At 37.7% G+C, this 21,328-nt stretch overlaps 1 protein-coding gene across 1 annotated transcript in view; it reads left to right on the plus strand.

Moving 5' to 3' along the window:
* The window catches only part of Mrps9 (mitochondrial ribosomal protein S9), a 69,166-nt gene extending 48,257 nt beyond the window's left edge, over nucleotides 1–20,909 (plus strand). Inside the window, exons 5-11 of the mRNA XM_069988615.1 lie at nucleotides 1,414–1,493; nucleotides 9,388–9,455; nucleotides 10,749–10,824; nucleotides 13,439–13,607; nucleotides 14,501–14,609; nucleotides 18,946–19,115; nucleotides 20,674–20,909. Of these exons, the coding sequence (XP_069844716.1) occupies nucleotides 1,414–1,493; nucleotides 9,388–9,455; nucleotides 10,749–10,824; nucleotides 13,439–13,607; nucleotides 14,501–14,609; nucleotides 18,946–19,115; nucleotides 20,674–20,765 (764 nt within the window). The 3' untranslated portion in view covers nucleotides 20,766–20,909. The remainder of the gene's footprint in view (nucleotides 1–1,413; nucleotides 1,494–9,387; nucleotides 9,456–10,748; nucleotides 10,825–13,438; nucleotides 13,608–14,500; nucleotides 14,610–18,945; nucleotides 19,116–20,673) is intronic.
* The last annotated feature ends 419 nt before the right edge of the window (nucleotides 20,910–21,328 follow it).

The raw sequence follows: 21,328 nt of genomic DNA on the forward strand, positions 1-21,328 counted from the left end.
ATCTTTCAATCCAAATGTCCAATAATTCTTATTTTTCACTATTCATTAGGATATTTTGGTTCTCTGTTAGGTATATTCACATAAAGTAGCTTGGGTCTGCCTAATACTAATTATCCCCAGAGAAAAAAGTATCTTGCATATGATTCAGAAAATATCACAGCAGGAAAGTGCTTACTTAAAAAAAAAAAAAAAAAAAAGAAGAAGAAGAAGGCTCTTTTCTGCTGGCTAAAATAATCCATGACCTTACACACATAAATTCCAGATAAATATCTAAATTTCAGAATAAAAGATAAGAAAATTGTTCTGGAGAGCCCAACACCTTTAAGCATACACACTCCATCGGGACAAAGACTGCTCACAAGGGTGTAGAAACAGTGGTTTCCATGCACACTGGTTGTGGCCCTCTAAACACCCACAGCATATACCACACTTAATATGTGTACAGTAATCAACTGGCATGACAATAGGGCAGTCTGCAAAACTGTCCAAAGAAGCTCTGTAATGGGATCAATAATGAACAAGAAGATGGAAAATACTGCTATAAAGAAAAAGAAACAGATTTGACTATGGTATATATGTGATATATATATATATATATGTATATACAATATATCATATTATGTAACAATATATTACATATTATATAACACTAAATATTTACATATTATATTTTATATATTATGTAGCAAAAGTAGTTTACAATTCATGTATGGACCTGGAAGCGTGGTCTTTACAGGAGTCACTGCAAATAGTTACTTGTGAAACAGAGAGTAGACAGAGAGTGTGGAAGTGGTGCTTGTCTTATTTATATAGGTTCGTTTTCAACATAGTGTCTTGTACATCTCATTGTTACAGTGGGTCAACCTGACCCCCAGTATTTCGGAAGGAATTATAGGCAGCTCCTTTCTGAGGCCCCTTCTGTCATAGATGTTTTAAACTCAAAGGCAAGTCGCCACAGGTTGAAACAAATGCTGTGGCATAGAAAAAAATAAGTTCTTATTTTTAAAATTTGTTACATTATGTGTGGCTTGAAATTTTAGAGTATAATACATTATTGACTACCAAGTTTCCTTTTGAGGGACACAGGGATACATTGTTTCTGTAGCCATAATTAATCTTTGTGGTCCTTTGTAGATAATTTGATGTGTTTTATGTGTTTTTACTTTAAAACAATTTACAAGACATTCTCGTAGTGGAGTATTTTATTGAATGTTTATGCTAGCTGGTCTGAAATATTAAATATCCTAAATATTTGCATATTAAATATGGCAAACTAAATATGAATTCTAAATACTAGTACATTTTTATTTTAAAAGATAAGCCAATTATAAAAGTGTCCAATAACTGTAGTTAAATACTGCTGTTGGCCTACCTATATATCTTTTTATTTCTTTTTGTCTGACTTTTTATTAGCAATCCAATGGGGAGAAGATGGCCGCCCATTTCATTTTCTCTTCTATACTGGCAAACAATCATATTATTCATTAATGCATGTAAGTATACAACATCTATGATAAATATGAATTGTATCTACAAAATTAATCATATTACAAATGTTTTCCCCCTTCAGAGTTTAGTGTTTTAATAATGGCTGAAAATAAAATTTCCAAGGTAAGGCAGTGTTAATGAAATGTTTTATATTATTTTTTATTTGATAAATCTTACAGACTTTGTGCTGAAATTGTCCTTAAAATACTTTCACTTGCAAATTGAAATTATAGTGCATGTGTATGCTTGGAGGCTAAAGCAAGAGGAATCCCTGAAAACCCTGTTAGCAGGACCAGAAGACATTGAATTTACCTTGAGAGTTGTCTGTACTTTGCGTCTTTTATTCATATGAAGTTTTTGCTTTTCACGGGCTAATGCAGTGTGAGTCCAAACCACACCTGAAAAAATGTTTCTGTTCCACTTTGACTTCCAACTGCGTTTTAGTCTATTGTGGACAATTTTTGTTTTGTTTTAAGAGCTGTGTTTGATAGTGTGCACATTTGGGAGAATTCTCCAAAATTACCGTGAAAAAGAGCTGAATGCCACTGCATCCCATTTTAAAGGGCAGGATCCATTTTATTTTTAGAACACGATGTCAAGTTCTATTTTAGTCAGTATATGAGTTTTTAAAGTTACAGGAATATTTATGGGGCTTCCCCCATCTACGGTCCGCTTTCAATGGCTTGAATCAATGTGCCCATTTACTCTATTTTTTTAGACTTATCTGCTGTTTATTTGTGCTCCACAAACCCAGAGGACAAAATCCCCACTTGTCAGGTACATTTATTTCTTGGGGAAAAAAAAAAAAGAAACCTTTCTTTTTGCTTTTTGTTGACCTTGGGCAAATGAGCTTCTTGCCCTGGCAGAAATGAAATGAATGATAAATGTAGAGTGTGTCTTTGCTGAGTAATGGAGCTTCGACTCTTGCTTCCACTGAGGCTTTCTCCCGCACAGCCCGAGGCTGCCCGAGGACCCCTGCTGTTCATTTAAATAGGTATGTCAAATCTGCCTCCAAACGCTGCTGGTTTGATCTGTGGTAATATTTGTGAAGGTTCCATATGGACTTGAGCCCCCTGCAGTGCTAAGAAATAATGTACAACGCTTCATGGTGCAGACGCAAATTTTCTCTGAAAAGGGATGCGGTGCAGTGTTTTAGCTGTCGGAGGGGATGATGGAGCTGGCGCGCTAGGCCTGTCAACTTGTTACACGGATGGGTTGCACGCAGCGAAGCTGTGGAAAATCTGTGCCTTTTAACTTTTCTACTTAATCACGGTTGTAGCATTGCCTTTAGACTGTATGCTACATTAATTCTCTTCCTGCCTTCTGCCTTTCATCCCAAGTTTCACGGAAAAAAGTAAAGCATGCAGGTCTTGCAGAGGAGCCTTATCAAACAGCTGTCATCTGACAAGCCATTTGCATTTGTTTTGGCTGAATCTGAGCAACCCAAGGGGGAGATACTGTGTTGCATTCCATCGTAATGAAGAAATTACACATTGTGGAAGAGCCCCAACTTTATTTTTAGTTCAATTTTAATTTATGTGTTTTACAAGGCTTTTCTCTAGAAACTCAGGCTTCTCAATAGATAAGAGTTTAACCTACTCTGGAACTAAAATGCCACATTATATATCATACTAATAATCACTCTTTGTTTGGGGGCAGTGTAGGTGCTATTACATACTCCAGAGTTCCTAAATGCTTGCCAGTCACTTCAGCATCACTATGGCAGATGTCATTAATTACAAGGGTGGCCACACCAAGCACACAACTCTACCTTCTGGTGCTGGAACTTTGGAATAGCACCTAAATGTTCTCAATTGAACTCAGCACTAACTGGGCTAAAGTCAAATGGAGCACTGCACATAAAATCCACTTGTGAAGCCTGGATGGTTCAGGTGCTTTCTGTCCTTTGTTCTCCCTCTCGCAGTGGGAGGCAGAGGTGGTAGGGACGCCCCCTCTCTCTTCTTATCCTGAGTGATCACTTTGCTATCCTCCCCAGAGCACAGGAAGACTGACAGGCTTGAAAGGCTTGAAAATGAATCTTTGTTGCTATTTGTTGTTATAATTTTTTTTTCTCTGTGACAAGGGAAAAGGCACTAAGCCAAACTGTTTATCCCCTTCTTTGTCCAGCTATAATTGCGTGAGACATGGCAGTCTCTGGCCGGGCTTTTGACAAGGAAACAGATTTCAAGCCCATCCCATGTGTAGCTGTGTGAGGAGACTGTGTCTGAGGCCAGTTAACCTGCCTTATTTTCTGTAATCATAAACTGGTCTTTGTAGTATTGAGTGACTGTGCATATTGCGTGTACATACTACTTTATAGCAACTAAGAAAAGTCCTGCTACAGTTGACTGTTAAGGATAGTATATAATGTTTAGTGAAGACTGTCCATCAGTTTTGTGGAAAATGAGATTTTTGAGGAAAGATGATAAAGGAAGTAAACAGGCAGTTTATTGTTTCTGCCCCAACAGTGAAGCCTGATAGGGAATGTGAAGTGAAGGAAATGTCATCATTCCTTGAGGGTCTCACACCGACTGTATCACACTGTAGAGATTCATTGCAGGTCTTTTGGGACACCCATTTTCTTATAGACATAGTGGTCCATTGGGGTCCTGGGAAAGTAATATCCCAAATATTTTATAAAACAAAGTATACACATATAGTGAAAAGGTATAAAAATAATATGGACATGGTTTCTTAAACTGTAGAAAGTAATTTGAAGAAATAAGAGACTTCTTAAGCTCCTCAGAGAAGACCCATGCTTCGCAGCACAGGTTGACCTTGCTTGTTTTTACTCAAAACAGGCAGTTTCCCATTCCCTTAAGAGTCATTTAACCAGTAGAACTTGCATACTCTTCAGACAAGATTTAGGGCTTCAGTTTAGGTTTCGGAAACAGAAGGAAAAAAAGAGAAAGAAACAAAAGAGGCCTCTTGAGACAGCTGAGTGAAAGCATAAAAGAAAAAGAAGAAGACATAAATGTCTGCCAAAAAAAAAAAAAAAGCTTCTTAGACTCAATGGTATAGTGTCAGCCTAGTATATGTGAGACCCCTGGGTTTGATTTCGAGCATTCAGAGAAAACAAGAGAAGGAAGAGAGGAGTAGAAAGAGAGAGGGAGAGTGGAGGAGATGGAGAGAGAGAGAAAAAAAGGAATGGGAGGGAAAATGCTGTACTGTGCTATGTAGCCCAATAACCAAATTTTTTTTAAGTAGCCTAGATTTAGGCTAGGGAGAAACCCTGTGTGCACAGTTAAGGGGAACCCAAGTTCTAGCCCTTTGGGCCTATTTAGGGTGCCCAGCAGGTGGTAAAGGGAATAGTGGTCTATAATCATAACTGAGACATTTGCAACCTTGGTTGACACCATTCAGCTTGTGTAGCTCAGTTAATTTTAAGAAAAATAACAGTTTAGGTTTACAAATTTTGATAGTATATGTTCTTGAAAAATTAAATAAAATTCACTAAAAATGAGTTGAAAATTGTGCTCACTTTCCCATTGCTGTAACAGAATATCTGAGATAATCTGCTTAAAAAAGTAAGGTTTATTTTGACTCACAGCTTTGGGGAGATAATATACAGTCTGACACCATGTTTCCTTTTTCCTTTTTTGGTGGTAATGGTTCTGGACTATGGACTTTGTGCTTGCTAGACAAGTGCTCTACTATGAGGCACATCTCCAGCAGCTCAGAGCTTTGAAAGTTTCAATCTATGGGCAGTAAGCCCTGATGCTTTGAGGCCTATTGCAAGGATAACACATAATAGAACAAAACTTCTCTGTGTCTTGGTGAGGAAGTGAAAAAAAGACCAGTGTCCTACACTCCCCTTCAAGGGCCCAACCAGAATAACTTAGAAGACCCCCACTAGGCTCTGTCTCATAAACCTCTACTACCTCTCAAAAGTGCCACCTGTTTATCAAGCCAGATCCTTTGGAGGCCCAAAGCATAGCACAAATCACATGAAGCTCATGGAAGGTGACTAGTGACTGAGAAGTAGGACCCCTTTTGTCAGATATAATTTATTAAGTCAAGGCATGTCTGTAATGCAGCTTTTCCCAGAGTGCTTTCTGTGGACCACTCGTTAAAAATATTTTTAAGAGAGTATGAAGTAAAATTAGGTTATAAATGTTGTATCATAGACTGAAGAACTCAGGATGTAAAACCTCTGTGAAGGCTATAAGGAAAGTTGTTGCTTTAACACACTGGTGCTCCAAGGAAGATGCATCTCAGAACCCTTTGTGCCCAGAACACCTTTTAATGTCCCAACAAACCCACGTTGGGGAAAGTCTTCACAAAATTCTGAAAACTGTATGTTGTGCTTGTAAGAATTGCTCTAATATATTTTCTTAAAATACAGGTGATAAAGTTTCCCCAGTTTTCAGCCTGGTGTAGCTCCAACACAATAAGCATTTCAGAGATGTTGCATAAGTTTGTCTTGCCCAATCTCTTACAAAAAGATAGACATGCAATTCTGAAAACTGCACTTGACATTCAGCATTATATGGAAACTTCACTTGAATCTTAGGAATAAGTTTACAAAAAATTAATGGGATATATCTTATTTTTATTTATTTATATTTAAGTAGATGTACAAAGGGGTTTTAATGCCACAAATCAGTTTTAAGTACATTATATCTTGATCAATGTCACGGCTTTATCATTCTCCCTATCTCAAAGTACTTCTGTAAATAGAAGAAATGACATGGCCAAAGGAAAATTACACTAAACAAATATATAAAGTGAAGGACTAAATAGTTCATCATACACAAACCATTGTGATACATTGAAAAAAAGTTTTAAATGCGAAAGAAGTATTTCTAATCATCCTAACTTAGAAACAGAACTCACTCTCTGTGGCTGTGAAAGAAGTTTCTGGCTTGTTCAAAGGTTGCCCAATTTGTTTTAGGTGACGTGAGTATCCTGAGTTCTTAAAGCCTGAGACCTGCAGTGCAGAGGTGATGCAGGCTCAGGAAACTAGGGCCTCCCCTGGAATATTGGGAAAGTTTTGCTTGGCTTAGAGATGTTTCTAGATTCTCTTTGTGACCTTGCAGCAAGTATTTAACACTCTTAAATGTAGTGCTATTATCTTTAAAACTAGAATTAACTAGTGACCCTTCTCACACTGAGCTATTATAAAATAGCTGTTTTACAGCTGTGTAAAGTGCTTATTTTTTTAAAAGCTATGGACTGGTGAGGTATATCTGCATGCTGTTTTAGGACTTCTTGGCAGCCGGAGTTAATTCAGTAATTAATTCAGCAGTAGAAATTGCTGCTCTTGAGGTATCTTTAATGTACATTTCATTTACATACGAATAACTACCATTGTATATTTTGCGTGCTCCAAAGATAACAACTCGGAAGGTTACTTTTCGAAAGCACAGATTCACCTTATTGCCTCTATGTTGATTTTAATCAGATTGCTTTTTTCTATAACAGTATGATTGTTATGTGATTTTAATCTAAGAAATAAAAATATACAATATCTGAGTTCCTGGCACTTTGATGTTGCCATGCTAGCTGTGACTTCCCTAGAGGGCTTTCATACAGCCTGTATCTGAGACTCTTCTTTTTATATTGGATGGCATTACACCATAGATGTGTAAGCTCTACAACATTCACTTAAGGAACACTGGACAAATAATAGAAGTATGGTACTTGAAACTTGAGGTACACAGCAGAAACTTCTCTGAAATATAGCTGTGTTTATTTCACGTAATTTTGTTTATCCCACTGTCCAAAAGATGGAGATGTTTGTTATTTAAGAAACTGATTTTTTACTTTCTCAAAAACAAATTATGTACCTGAAGTTGAATCTAAGGTGATAATTGCCATTAGTTTGTTACTATTTACTTTGCATGCCAAAAACAGTTGACTTTTCCTATACCACCCCTACCTCTTGTTTACCCAGGAAAGATTGGTATTTCTATACGATTAATAGAACCAAAACAAATTTTAGAAGAATACTAAAAATCATACTGCTCATGCTTTGGGAAAGATTTAAACATTTCTTTTCTGTAACCTGAGCATCTGGTATTTTCAAATTAGGCACCTTCTAAATTTGACTCATACATTATGGAAATCTGATGACATGAGGGGTGGATAGGCTTGCTTTGATTTTATGAAATATTAATCGTAGCTGTGATTAATGATTCAGCATTTCACATCTGGGTTATTCCTGTCATATTTGAAAATTACACTATTAAATACAGTACATAAACTACGTGTAGATTGGGGTCATTCTAATTCTCTAGTGTTCCTTAAAAATTAAGTGGAAATTTAACAATATACCAGCAGCTACCAGTGAGAATCTGTGATGTTGACAGTTCCTGGCATATTTTATACCCCTGTGGATTTTTTTTTTAATGTAAATTAGAGCCATCTCTTCAGGGAGGTGAAGCTGTAGATGGACTTTTCAGAGAATGTTAGCTCTAAGGTAGACTCTCAAGAGTGGTTTTATTATAGGGAAGAGGATGAAGAAATAGAAATGGTTCACAAATAGATTACCTGATTCTTGAAAGCCCAGCATCACCCCTGCTAGCATTCTTGACATTAGGTCAGGCCCTGTGTGTGTCAAGCACTTTATGTATGTTTTCTTATTTAAAGAACTATATGTACCTGGCAATGTGACTCAGTAGTAGAAGTGTGCTCAGCATGCATAAGACCCTGAGTTTAATCCCAAACATCCCTCTTTCCAAGAAATGAGGAATGTATAAAGTGTCTTGAGGAACTTTATTTAGTTTGTCAGATTACAACCAGTTATAAGCAAGTATTTGCCTTAAATGAATGGAATTCACCATGTGTGAAATTCCATGTATATTTTTCATGAGTTGTTTCCTTCTATATTTTTCTATTTTGCTCACATTATATATAAATTACTATGGCTGTAAACAGAACACTAAAAGAAATTGACATTGTAAGAAAATAGTTCAAGAAAAATACAGGCTTAAAGCAAAAACTGCTCAAAAGTCATTGGAAAATGATTGTCAGTTTAACAATCCGAACTTTGACTTGAAACTTACTTATGAAGAGTGCTGATTATTGCTATTTTAGTTACGTGGGCTAGTCCACAAAATTAAACACTTTCAAACAGCGGAGGGAGGGAGAATATCGCTGTCATTGGTGTTCTCATGAGTTCATTTATGCTTATACCATCTTGGCACTCTCCAGATCTCAGGCCTGAGGAGCAGGCAGTGCTGGGCTTGCTTCCCTGTGTGTGTCCCCCTTTACCCTGCTCCCCCACCCCGATGCAACCCCCTCATGGGGTCATTCTGCCAACATGCAGTTAGCATGTGTCTGTCCACTTGCTGCAAATGAGGGAGGATTCGGGAATTGCATTCTAGAAGCCGAAGCATAGAGAACATTTTGTTAGGGGTTGGGGATTGTAGCTCAGAACTAGAGGCATATTGAATGGCACAAGACCCCAGATTTGAATTCTAGCAACCCCCTTCCCATACACAGATTAGTTTAAACACATGCTAACCACAGTCAACAAGGCTTTTTACTTCTTGGGACAAGTTGTAAAATTAGGTATTATTTATATAAAATTAAATATTAGAGAAGTGGTTCCACTATAAAAGCCATGAATTTAAGTGTAATTATCTCTGCTTAAATTGCACACTGCTATGTAAACTATGATTTTAGGAAATAGTTTCCAGAGTTTTTGTTGTTTTAGCCATCCTCACTAACATGGAGTTGTACAATTTTTATATTTATTTTTTGTCAGCTAAAGTTAAGTGTGCTGAAATTATTGTACCATCCTTTAATTTGGTGAGAAAGAGTTTTACTAAAAAACCATTTTTATTTTATTTACTCTAACATTGAAACGAGGAGAACCCACAGGAAAAAATACGGAGTTTTCTCAGTAAAAATGTACATTCTCTTATTTTAACCTGTATATTTTATTTGCTGCAGGAAGTATATGGAAAGGTAGTCCAGTTAGAAAACCGCAAAGGCCCACTTCCAGAAAAAACTGGAACAAGGTAAGTTTTTGTCTTGCATGAAAACTATGTATACTTTGAACTAAAATGTGATGCTTACTGGATACTAAAGCCTTAACTTTGTTCAGTGTTTCAACATCAATCATTAAAATTAGGGTTCCAAATAGGAACTGAATTTTGTTTAGGAGGAAGCAGATATTGAGGTTATTTTTGTGACTAACTCTATCAATGACTACATTAGGATTGAATGTCCTCAGAATTTGTTATGCACATTGATTCAGCATTTGCACACTACTTGGTTTTGTTTTGGGGACAAGGTTTCACTGTGTAGCTCAAAGCTCACCCGGAAATCACTATGTAGCCAGGCTGCCCTTAAACTTCTGATCCTCTTACCTCAGTTTCCTGAGTGCTAAGATTACAGATATGCACCCCCCTCACCACAGGTTTTATATTTGTTTTATTTATTTTTGGAATTTTAAGGCTTGTGCTTCCATTTGGCAGTAATAAATAAGACTTATCAACATAGGCAACCAGTGTAAAATTGTGGCCTATCTATCCACATATGTTCTCTCATGTGAAGAGTCAGATCTATGGACATACCTTGTTTAATTTGCAAATGTGTTAGTGGTCCTTTATGTGGACATTACTACTGTAGTCCATTGACAGGTTAATTTTGTGCTCTTAACATTTTCAAAGTGAATTATACAAACATACTCGTTAGTCTTTAAGAAATCTGGTAGTTTGTAGATACCCATAACTCAAACCTTTACTTAGGACATTGAGATCAGGAGGATCATAGTTTGAGACCAGCCTGGGCAGAAAAGCCACAGCATCCATCTTAATGGAAGAAGCTGAACATGAGGGCGTGCATCTGTCATCCCAGCTATGACAGAAAGCGTACATATGGGGTCCAGGGGTCCAGGCAGGAAGCAAAACCTATCTCAAAAATAACTAGTGCAAAAAGACCTGGAGGCATGGCTCAGTACTAGAGCATCTTCCTAGCAAGCGGGAAGACTAGGGACTTCAAACTCCAGAACTATTTTTAAAAAAGAAAAAAGGTGGGGAGAGGAGAGGAAGCCAGTGCTTTTTAAATGAGTTCTATGATAGTGTATTTACCCTTTAAACAAAACATTTGCTCACATGGGTGTCGTTTCTAAAGTAGATTAGAGAAGTAGAATAGTATTTCTCAGAAATACTACGCTTAGATGAAAGCATTGCTATATAACATGAAAATATGCCTTCCAATTATGAATTGCTACTATATGTAGGATCTTTTGTGATACAATTCTAATTGCATGGTTAATTACAAAGAGAATATATGTGATATTTTAACAGAGACCTGATTGGCAGCAGATGGCTGATTAAGGAGGAACTAGAAGAAATGTTAGTGGAGAAACTGTCAGATCAAGATGTGAGTAATTAATCTTTTTAATTTAAGGGGACCTGTGCCGTAAGAAGGCAGACAATTGCTATATTAAGGGTCCTAATAGTAATGGTCCTCAGAAGCAGGTGTTCCTAAGACATTAAAAAAAAAAAAATCACATTCCTTGTTGAGTTCTGCTGTGGAAGAAGGCCCTTTTCTGTGGTCAGGACAATGGCTTTCCAGTCTCCAAACCCTGCTTTCATAGTGCCCTCATGTCTTCTGCTAATGGTGATTACAAACACCATTCCAGGGAGAGCAAGAAAGGAAGTGGCGCCTGATTACCTTCCTGAAGAGCAGTGGTCTTCATCAAGGCATCTGCAGACCCATCTGTGTTACAGTAGCTGGGAACTCTGGTTGCAAGCTACAGGGTCCCAAACCTCGCCCCAGACCTGGCACAGAATCCCCAGTGGGCCATCCAAGAATCTACCTACTTAACCAACTGTTTTGTTAAATATTCACCCAGCTTTATCAGAGGAAGTTTTATGTTTTGAATATTCAAGTGTTCTAAATGACTTCCTCCTAGAAGATGTGAACAGACATAAATTTCAGAAATCATCCAAGACAGATTTTATTTTTCCTCTGAGGCAGTGACCAACACTGTTAGTACCTTTCCACCTATACGGATTTTAAGTCACATGTTTCAACTGTTCTCTTTCTCCTTTTATATATTAAAAAATTAATGATTTAGAAAAGTTGCAATTTGCCTAAGCAAAGTATTGGGCCCCATTTGTTTAGTGGTAGGTTTGAAGTAATATTTTTTCTTTTCTGTGTGTGTGTGTGTGTTTGTGTGTGTAGTAGTAGTAGTAGTAGTAGTTGTACAAAGTAGTTTTGTTCAACATAAGTACATTGCATCTTGATCAGTGTTGTTCCTTCCATCATTCTCCTTAAAGGTAATTTCTGCTGTCCTCACTACCAAGAATTGTTGCATCTGACTCTAATGAAAATTCCCTTCACTTCTTCAGTGAATGATGCATCCTATCATTGTTTCTTCTGTTTCTGGCCACTTAGACTTCTACAAAATTCGGAGGGTTTTTATCCTTCATTTTGGAAGTATTCTAAGAAAAGAAAAAACTTCAATAGAGACATGCGGCAGTGAAACAAAGTGAACTGTATATGATAACCTTCTATTCTTTGGGAGTATTGGGGATCAGAAGAAACCCTGCAGTTTGTGGCTAGTGTTGAGCTGAGTGAGGTGTAAGGGTCTTTGATTTCTTACACCTTAATCTCAGTTCATGAACAGTTTATGTCATATTTGTGATGACCCTTGGAAGTTTAAAAATAGTTATCTGAATTGTGGTGGGTTGGAATTGAGAAAAAAGGACATCAGAAACAGGAAAGACTAGGGCTCTGGATACTGGGGACCACAGGTAGATAGCCATTTACTCTTACTTAGAAACTTCCTCTTTCTCTTTCTCTCACTCCCTTCACCATTCTCTCCCTCCCTCCTTGTCTCTCCCCCTCTCTCCCTCTCTCTTTCTTTCTCTCTCCCTCTCTCCCTCCCACCCTCCTACTGGTAGAGCTTCAACTCAGGGCTAGAGTGCTGTCCATTAGTTCTTTCACTCAAGGCTGGTGCTCTACCACTTGAGCCACACCTCCACTTCTAGCCTCCTCCTTTTTTTTAACCTTTGGTAGTTACAGTAGTTACAGGCATGAGCTACTGGCACCTAACTGCTACCTCTTTTATTATTGTATAACACAAAGGTGTATTTGTGGCAATTCATTTTTAATGTTTATCTTATTAATGAGATTCCTAAATACCCCAAATTATTATCAGATTTTCATTATAAAGACAAGTAGTTGCAAACTCAAGTATAATTTTTAGGGTTGGCAAACCCATAAATGAGGTTATGAAAACCTAGGTTTCACAATCTATATTAACTAAGGATCTCAAGTAGTAGTTGTTTCCTTCTCCATAAACACTTTAGAATGATTATTCTGGCTTCTAATTTTAAGGGGTTAATACCAAGTTGTTTACTTTCTAATCACATGTTCAAGAACTATTAAAAAAAATGCACAGAGTAGCAAGGATAATTTATTTCAAGAGGTTGCCCTTTAAGTCAAGTATCTCTTGAATTTTTAAATAGCTTGATTGTTCAGTTTTAAAGGAAATCATAAACATTAAAGTAACACAGCTTGAAGAGCCAAAAATATATTTGCCAAATGTATTATGAACTATAATTTGAGAGGTACATTTTCTCAAAATCAGACTTTCCATTTTACTATACATAACTTACTGGAAATAGTTTCTCATGCTCCTTCTGATATAGTTGTAATAAAAGAGTAAAAATTACACTTGAAGATCACTAGATATTTTTTGAAAATGAATTTAGATCACAATATCATAATCATAATACAGAAAAAATGATTTTTCTTTGAATGATAAATCTCTTTGTTTCTGGAAAGAAAAAATTTAGCACTATGCATACACAGAAGAGAGACGCATCTGCACACTGTTTTAAAAGCAGCATGAAGATGCAGAAGTGTCATCCTGTCAGAATTCATCAAGAAAAGCAACATTGGAAAGATCAAGTATATAAAAATAGAAAAAATTTAGCAAATGCAATTACACTTGCATCTTCTAATGAATTTTTATTGTCTGCAGCATATGCAGTTCATCCGGCTGCTAGAAAAGTTATTGACATTGCACTGCGGTCCTGATGAAGAAGAATTTGTTCAGAGGTTCCGCAAAAATGTAATGATGCAGTCTAAAAAGCAGCTGATTGAACCTGTGCAGTATGACGAGCAGGGAACGGCCTTCAGCAGGAGCGAAGGTAATGGCACTCCATGAAGAGAAAATAAGTCTAGTGAAGATGGAGAAACTATAATTACTGTCATTTGCTCTTGCTCTCCCAAATCCCTTTCATTTGTATCTCTTATAGCTACATTGGAGTTCTTAGCTTTAAGCGTCTATTGAAGTTTTTAAAAACTGAACTTACCATTATCACAAGAAAAAAATGAATCATAGTGACACCTCCTTAAATTTTTCAACTGATAAAATCAGCAAAATATTTATAATACAACTTTGTTCTCCAAAACTAAAGGTATTAGGTAAATCCACATGTCAAATACAAAAACTACGAACTAGGAAAACCTGAGGCCCTCCCTTGACTTACATGGTATTTACATGTGATCAGAAACTTTTAGCGTGGGTCATATTTCAAGAATTGGCCAATCTGTTTGCAACCCTTAAAAATGTTGCCTTATTCCTTTGTCATTTGCAACTACTGTTTTCAAAAAAATATGATTTTTCCTGTGGATTTCTGTCATTTCTGTCCATTAGATTTCATTATACTCTTCACTTGTTTTTTTAAAATTATAGTGATAGATATATTCTTATTGAATATAAAAGAACATTATGCAAATTGGTTGTTTTTCACAAGGTAAATGAATATGAATGACTGTTGGCTGTTGAAACTAATTTGAAATCATTTCAGTATTCTAAAATGGAATTGTAGAGCAGAATTACCCCCCAAAGTATGCTTTATTAACATCAATTGTGGTATGCCTTAACTGTTGTACTTTTGTTTGATTTGTAGTTCTAGTAGAACTCTCTTGTATACAGCATTATATACTATTCTGGGAAAACTATGCTAAATAGAGTTTTACTTTCCTCAAAGCATTGGTCTATAAGGTTTTTGTTAATAGGAATTTTGCATTTTTAAAGGAAAAAGAAAAAGTGCAAAAGCAGAAGCCACTGTTTACAAGCATGGAAGTGGAAAAATAAAAGTGAATGGAGTCGATTATCTTCATTACTTCCCAGTCACACAGGACAGGTTCGATGTTGATTTTGATTTCTGTTTTTAAAGAAAGTATGCATTATAATACATCACAATCAATTAAGAAGACAAGGACTTCTAATTGTTTGCCTGATGGATTGTTTCCCTTCACTAATATAAACAAACTAGCTAAAGGGAAGTTGTTGCTTGACCATGCTTAGGTGTATCTTACATTCTGAAACTCTATACCACAAGGTAAGAAAAGCAGATTTATACCTTCTGATTTTGGGGTATGTATGCATAAACAAAACAGCAGCCCTAGAAACAAACCTTGGTGCTTGGGTCAGGGAAAACCACAGATTTCCTATGGCTTACATTTGTTTCATTGATCATTAGTGTTTTTTTTTTTTTAAAAAGTATGCTGTACCTTTTTAGACTTTTCCCTGTTTAAAGGAAATTGATTGTACATGTACTGAATAGGCAAATAAATGTGACATTCATAGATTAAAATAAAAGCTCATCATCTTTGCTTAGTTACCAGTGCTAAATGTGAGTTATGTTTTTTAAATTTTATATCCTGTGGAGGTATAGATATTCATCAAAAATAGATATTACAATTCTTCTAATCCCTAAGTGTAGTTATCTTAGAGCTATCTTTGAGTGCCTATATAAAGGCCTCTTCTTGAGACGATTATTATTTTTCCAGTAGTTACTATCATTATCCATGAGTAGCTCAAGTTCTGTATGATTAGTTCCTCCTTCCTAATCCTTCTTCTGTTTCCTGAATGTGTTGTGGTATTTAAGGTCAAAGAGACTGATGTTTATCTGATCGTGATGCTTGTGTAAGGAAACGAGGACCCTTCTAAAATGGGATAAACTTCAGGACAGAATAATTACCTCAAGAAATATATGCTTACTGTGTTTGTGTGTGTGACTATATCAAGAAGTGGCCCACTCTTGACTATTTAATATGAATTAAATTAACTGTGCCTTCATCCCCACAGGCAAAGGATTGGAGGAAGCTTAGGAAAAGCCAGAGAATCCCTTGGCTTATCTTCTACTTACTTTTTTTTTTTTTCCCTAGCCATGGGTCTTGAAATGAGGGCCTGGGTGCTGTCCCTGAGCTGTTTTTTGCTCAAGGCTAGTGCTCTACCACTTTGAGCCACAATGCCACTTCAGGATTTGGGGATGGTAAATTGGAGACGAGAGTCTCACAGATTTACCTACCCCGGCTGGCTTTGAACTGTGATCCTCAGATCTCAGCCTCCTGAGTAGCTAGGATTACAGGTGTGAGCCACCAGCACCAGCTTGTCTGTTACTTTTTGTGCAGATATACCTCCTGATGATGTCACAACAAGTCTCTATTGCAGCTGCATCTCAAAATTCAGTTATATCCTTAGGGTGCTTATTCTTAAACTCATCAAGCCTTTACTAAGGATCATTGAGCCCAGGCTCACTCTGGGCTTTGAAAAGATACCCATATTTTGTCAAGGAGCATTTGCTTGAGAAAACTTAACACTAGTCTTGGTGGAAATAGATGCACACATCCTCCTTTACCTTACTGTATAGTGTTAGGGAGACCTTGCTGGCTTTCTTCTTTGTAGAGTACATGGGCACTCATGAAGCCAGCAATGAAGTAACCACTGGCTAATCAGAAGACCACACAGCCAAAAATCATAGATCTTAATTCTAGTTCTGTTTCTTAGCTAAGTTGCCTTAACCAAGATGGTTCAAAGTCACATCACATCTCTGATTTTGAGGAGGGAGTTGAACTTGATTCTGAGAGGCTTGCCCCTTAGTCAGTTGAACTGCTCACTTCTTCCAAGGTCCTTTTTGGGGGAATGATTTTACACAGACAGTAACTGTTCACAAGGAATATTGGCAGTGTTGCCTGCCAGTATCATGAGAAGTTTTTTATTCATTCACTCGCATTTACAACAAATACGTATTTACAACAAATTTTTTCCTGTGTTCTTGGTCCTGTGGGATACAAAGGCTGATAATCTTTCTGGAAAGGCCTTTTGCTCTGTCAGGCAACCAGTACAGCAAACCTTAGTTGATTATCCTACAAGAGAAATACATTGCTAATACAGCACTAACCATGTAGTAGTTGAAACATGGTTAGCATTTTGAGCAATTACAAGAAAATGAGAGGTTTTATTTGTGCCAGAGGAGTGGCATTCAGAGAAAATCATTTATTTTGCTTACTTATTTTTAAAATTATGCTGACTCATGTCACCAAGACAAAATAAAATGTGGTTCTTTTAACTCATATTCATCTGAGTCCCCTAAGAAAAGACAATGAGCGATGAAGTAATTTCATGTCACTTAACCACTTTTGCAGACCAGTATAGTTAAAAGCATTAGCAGTATAAACATTATTTCCGGTTGCTAACCCTTTGGAGTAGCAAGCTGCAACTGTCAAGGTTTGAGGGCAAACCCTCTGGTGATTCCACACCTTGGCTAGCACTCTGCCACTTGAGACACATCTCTAGTCTTCCTTATGGTGGTTTCTTACTGTCACCATTCTTGTTATAGTATATCTCTGGGTAAATTATGAAATCTTTTTTCTGAATACTAACCTAGTTAGTTATATAAGCTTTGTTAAGGAATCTTAAAACTTTAGGAACTAAGAGATAAATGAATGTTCAAGCTCCCAAAGACTTGGCTGTCCAGAGCTTCTCTGTAACTTCTCATGCAAGCCCACTTTTTTGGGGTGATGCAGAAACCTCCCTAGCATCTATACATCACAGACTTAGAGATTCTGCCATGTAATAATGGAATTAGATCACTAACCTCTAATTTTTTTTTTCGGTTAAACTTAATATGGCTACTACTTTTTAGACTTGCTATTTAGAGGAATTTGTGTATGTTTGTGTGGTGTGTGTGTGTGTGCAAATATATATATATATATATATGAAGCAAGCAAAGAAACCTGACATTCATGAATAAAGGTTTTGCTTAGTTCTACTGTGGCCTTAATGGATTATTGCCAACACTCCAGAGATTATTTTGCTAGAGTAATGCAAAGCGTAGTGCTTGAATAACTTCTCATATTCATCTGTGAGCTTAACTGTTAAAATAAGCTTTATTTGGGATCTAGAAAGCTGCAGTGTCTAACCAAGCAAACAAATGCTACACACACACACACACACACACACACACACACACACACACACACACACACACACACACACACACACACACACACACACACACACACACACACACACACACACACACACACACACACACACACACACACACACTTATGGACCTTCCTAAACTGGGAATGTAACTAAATGATAGTGTCGCACTTGTCTAGCATACACAGGCCTTGGCTTCAATCCCCAATACTGTAAATTAAATAAAAATTAAATTTAAAAATTTAAAAAGTCCTGGACATCATACCTAGTACCTAAATGATAATTAGCAAATGCTTGTTGATGTGAGTAAGCAAGTAGTCAGAGAAGACCCAAAGGTCATGGTCTTGTATAGTTCCCATCTGGGACCCCATGAGTGCTCACAGGTCTTCAGAGCAGGCCTGATTGGCTGCACACTTAGAGAACCTTAAGAGGAAATATGTGGAGTTTTGATGTGAGGAGTGGAATTAAACGTAGTTCTGGTAACTTTAAAAAGTAACCATTATCAGGTGGGTTTGTGATAGCTAACACTGGTAATCCTAGCTACTCAGGGGGCTGAGATGTGAAGATCAAGTTTAGAAGCCAGCCTAAGCAGGAAAGCCTGTGAGACTCTTATCTTCAACTAACTACCAAAAAAGGCAGAAGTGGAGCTGTGGCTCAAGTGGTAGAGCATTAGCCTTGAGCAAAAAAACTTAAGGGCAAAGCCCAGGCCTTGAGTTCAAGCCCCAGGACTGGGGGAGAAAAAAAGATAACCATATCAGGATAAATAAACATTCTGCATTATGCAAATACATTATACTTTAGTAAATCAAAATGACATTTGATAATTGCTTGAGAAGGCCTATTAATTTCATATCTGATCCTTCAATCCAGAGAGGGTTGATTCAGTTGATTAATAGAGTTCCTCAACTTTAAGACTTCTTTATGATGTTATTTTCACACATAGCAAAGTTCTCATGAAAGAGGAAAGGATAAACAGTAACAGAGGCTATGGCTATATTTCCTGTGTGGTTTGTTGCTGCAGCCAAGAAAAAGAGATGTAAACCTTCCAACCCAGCAGTGCAGTCTAGACATTAGCAATGTCAGCGTTTCTGTATCTTGGTGTAATAGATTGATTAAGAGTAAGAAAAGTGTAACATTGGCATGACTCACACAGTTGTTACAAATACATGTCCACAGAATATCCACAGCTTGTGAAGTGGAGAATCTGTACAGGAGACCTAATCCCATGTGTTTGTGATGTGCTTTAGAGAACAGTTAATGTTCCCTTTCCACTTCCTGGACCGGCTCGGAAGACATGATGTGACCTGCACAGTCTCCGGTGGCGGGAGGTCAGCCCAGGCAGGAGCCATCCGCTTGGCCATGGCCAAAGCCTTGTGCAGCTTCGTCACTGAGGATGAGGTGGAGTGGATGCGGCAAGGTATGTGTCCAGGCTGGAGATCCATGATGGCCCAATGTTCCCTCCCAAGCGTTCCTCTGAATTTTCCAAAGTTAGTGAATAAACATGAGAGAATCAACACGTGACATCACAGCTGGTGGGCTTGCCCAGAGCCCTCCCAGCGTTATTCAGGTTTGATTTCCACAAAGTGAAGTTAATTTTTTTTTTGAGCCCTGCTAAAATACGCAGTCTCAAGGCCAGGTACAATGTCTTTTGGCCTTTGGCACAGCTTTTATAAACTTTAACTGGTACATTGCTCAGTTCCATTTGAGGCAAATTGGTTTGTTGTTTTTTTTTTTTGTCATGGAAATATATAATCATTGTTAGGTACGTGATAAATACTCCTGGTACTGCTTTCCAAAATGACTGGAGAATTTCCTTCTTCTCTACTATGATTTTAGTTTGAATTTTATTTTTTCTATGTAGCCCTGTTACATAGACATGAAGGAGAGTCTCCATGTAGTAATTGACTCAGGCATGAGCATAGGTCTTAAGTGAATCAGAGCAGTTGGAGTGGATGAGTGTCCTCACTGCCTATGAAAGGGTTAAAGCAGTGTGAGCTACTGACCATCTGCATGCCCAGGGAGAGCCACTCAGTGCTTTGGTCTGCAGCTCTCTCTGGTTTGCCTGTTGCCTGCCCTGTAGCCCCAGCCTCTGGGAACAGTATAAACATTGCCCAGTAGCTTAGGCTACTGAAAAATCCACTGGCTTCTAAATAGTGTGCCATTATACAGGATTCTTTTATCTACTCATTAAAATAATTTGATAGCCCCTGACTTCTTAACCATTCTACTAGTTTGAGATGGGTTGTACCTGCCTCAATCTCCGAAGTGTTTGGACTGTAAATGTGCACCACACCCAGCCAGTTAATTTAAACCAGAACTTGGGTCTTTTGTACAAAATATTGTTCTATTAATGTCTGCTCTTTAAGTACACATAGACAAAAAAAAAAAAACTTGAGTGTACTAAATGGTTTTCCTTTGCTGTTCATTAAAGGACTCATAATAAAACATCTAAGCCACATAGCCAAGGAAGTGTTAGTATTGGAAAAGAAAAAAATAAACAAGGAAAGCTAGAATCTGTTTATCTTTTTTTAAAGCAGTAAGTGTCTTTTTTTCAAATGTGTATGGTGAGTCTTGCTTGCTTACGAGTACATTTGTGTACACTGTTAATGTGTAGTACCTATGTAAGTATGCAGGACACTCCTATCACAGTGAACAGTGACTGAACCTTTATCTGAAGGACAACAAAAAATGAAAGGTGTTAAAAAACAAAAAGGAGTCATAATTCTTAGAGCAGACAGGAAAGCAGAGTCAAATATCACTGGTGTTTGTCTCAAATATTGGAAAAAATACCCCTGAAGAACGAAAGCAAGCTGCCATCAGGAGATGTATATGAGTTGCTAAGTCATTATGGGTCTGGTTGCTTTCTCTCGGGTTTTTTTCTGACAACATTTGCCATAAAATCATGCAGTTCAGTACTCATCTGCCAGGCAGTGTGCATTTTGGATGACTCATGAAGGTTTCTCTTCCCACCGCAGCTGGACTCCTCACTGCTGATCCCCGCGTCCGAGAACGGAAGAAGCCAGGCCAGGAGGGGGCCCGCAGGAAGTTCACCTGGAAGAAGCGCTGAGGGGCGGCCAGACCGGCGAGAAGCTGTGTCTCTGCGCCTGTGCACCTGCCACGTGGCAGAGTACGAGTCAGAATGAGCCGTGAGACGGGGTATTTTTAAATGCAACTTTGTAAACATGACTGTAAATAAACAAGTAGAACGTTAGCTTCATTCTGCTGCTTCATTTCTTCAAATTTCCATAAGCTAGTTATAGAAGCATCATTCATGAAATCCTTGATACGAACTGGAAAAGTGCAGTCGGCAAAATCCAGTCACAGCCTCATTTTGCAATTGCGAAGAGCCTGACTTGTGACTGTTGCTCATTTAATACGAAGCCTGGACTAGAGCTCGCTGTGCCTCCTCCTTCATGGCCATTCTTGACCCTCTTTGGAAATGGAATAATGAAAGTGTTCTTCAGCATGCCGAGTGATCACTGCCCGTCAGGCCAGTTGTGGACATAGCCAGGCAAGAAGGCAGCCTGTGAGGTCACTCCCCATGACTGTAGGACCAAGGGACTGTAGGACCAAGTCCTTTTTGGATAAGTTGTGGTTGTATTTTGATTGTATATATTTGAAGTGTACAAC

The sequence above is a fragment of the Dipodomys merriami genome, unplaced genomic scaffold, assembly GCF_024711535.1.
Source record: "Dipodomys merriami isolate MVZ:Mamm:240054 unplaced genomic scaffold, mDipMer1.0.p SCAF_36, whole genome shotgun sequence".
Classification (NCBI taxonomy): domain Eukaryota; kingdom Metazoa; phylum Chordata; class Mammalia; order Rodentia; family Heteromyidae; genus Dipodomys; species Dipodomys merriami.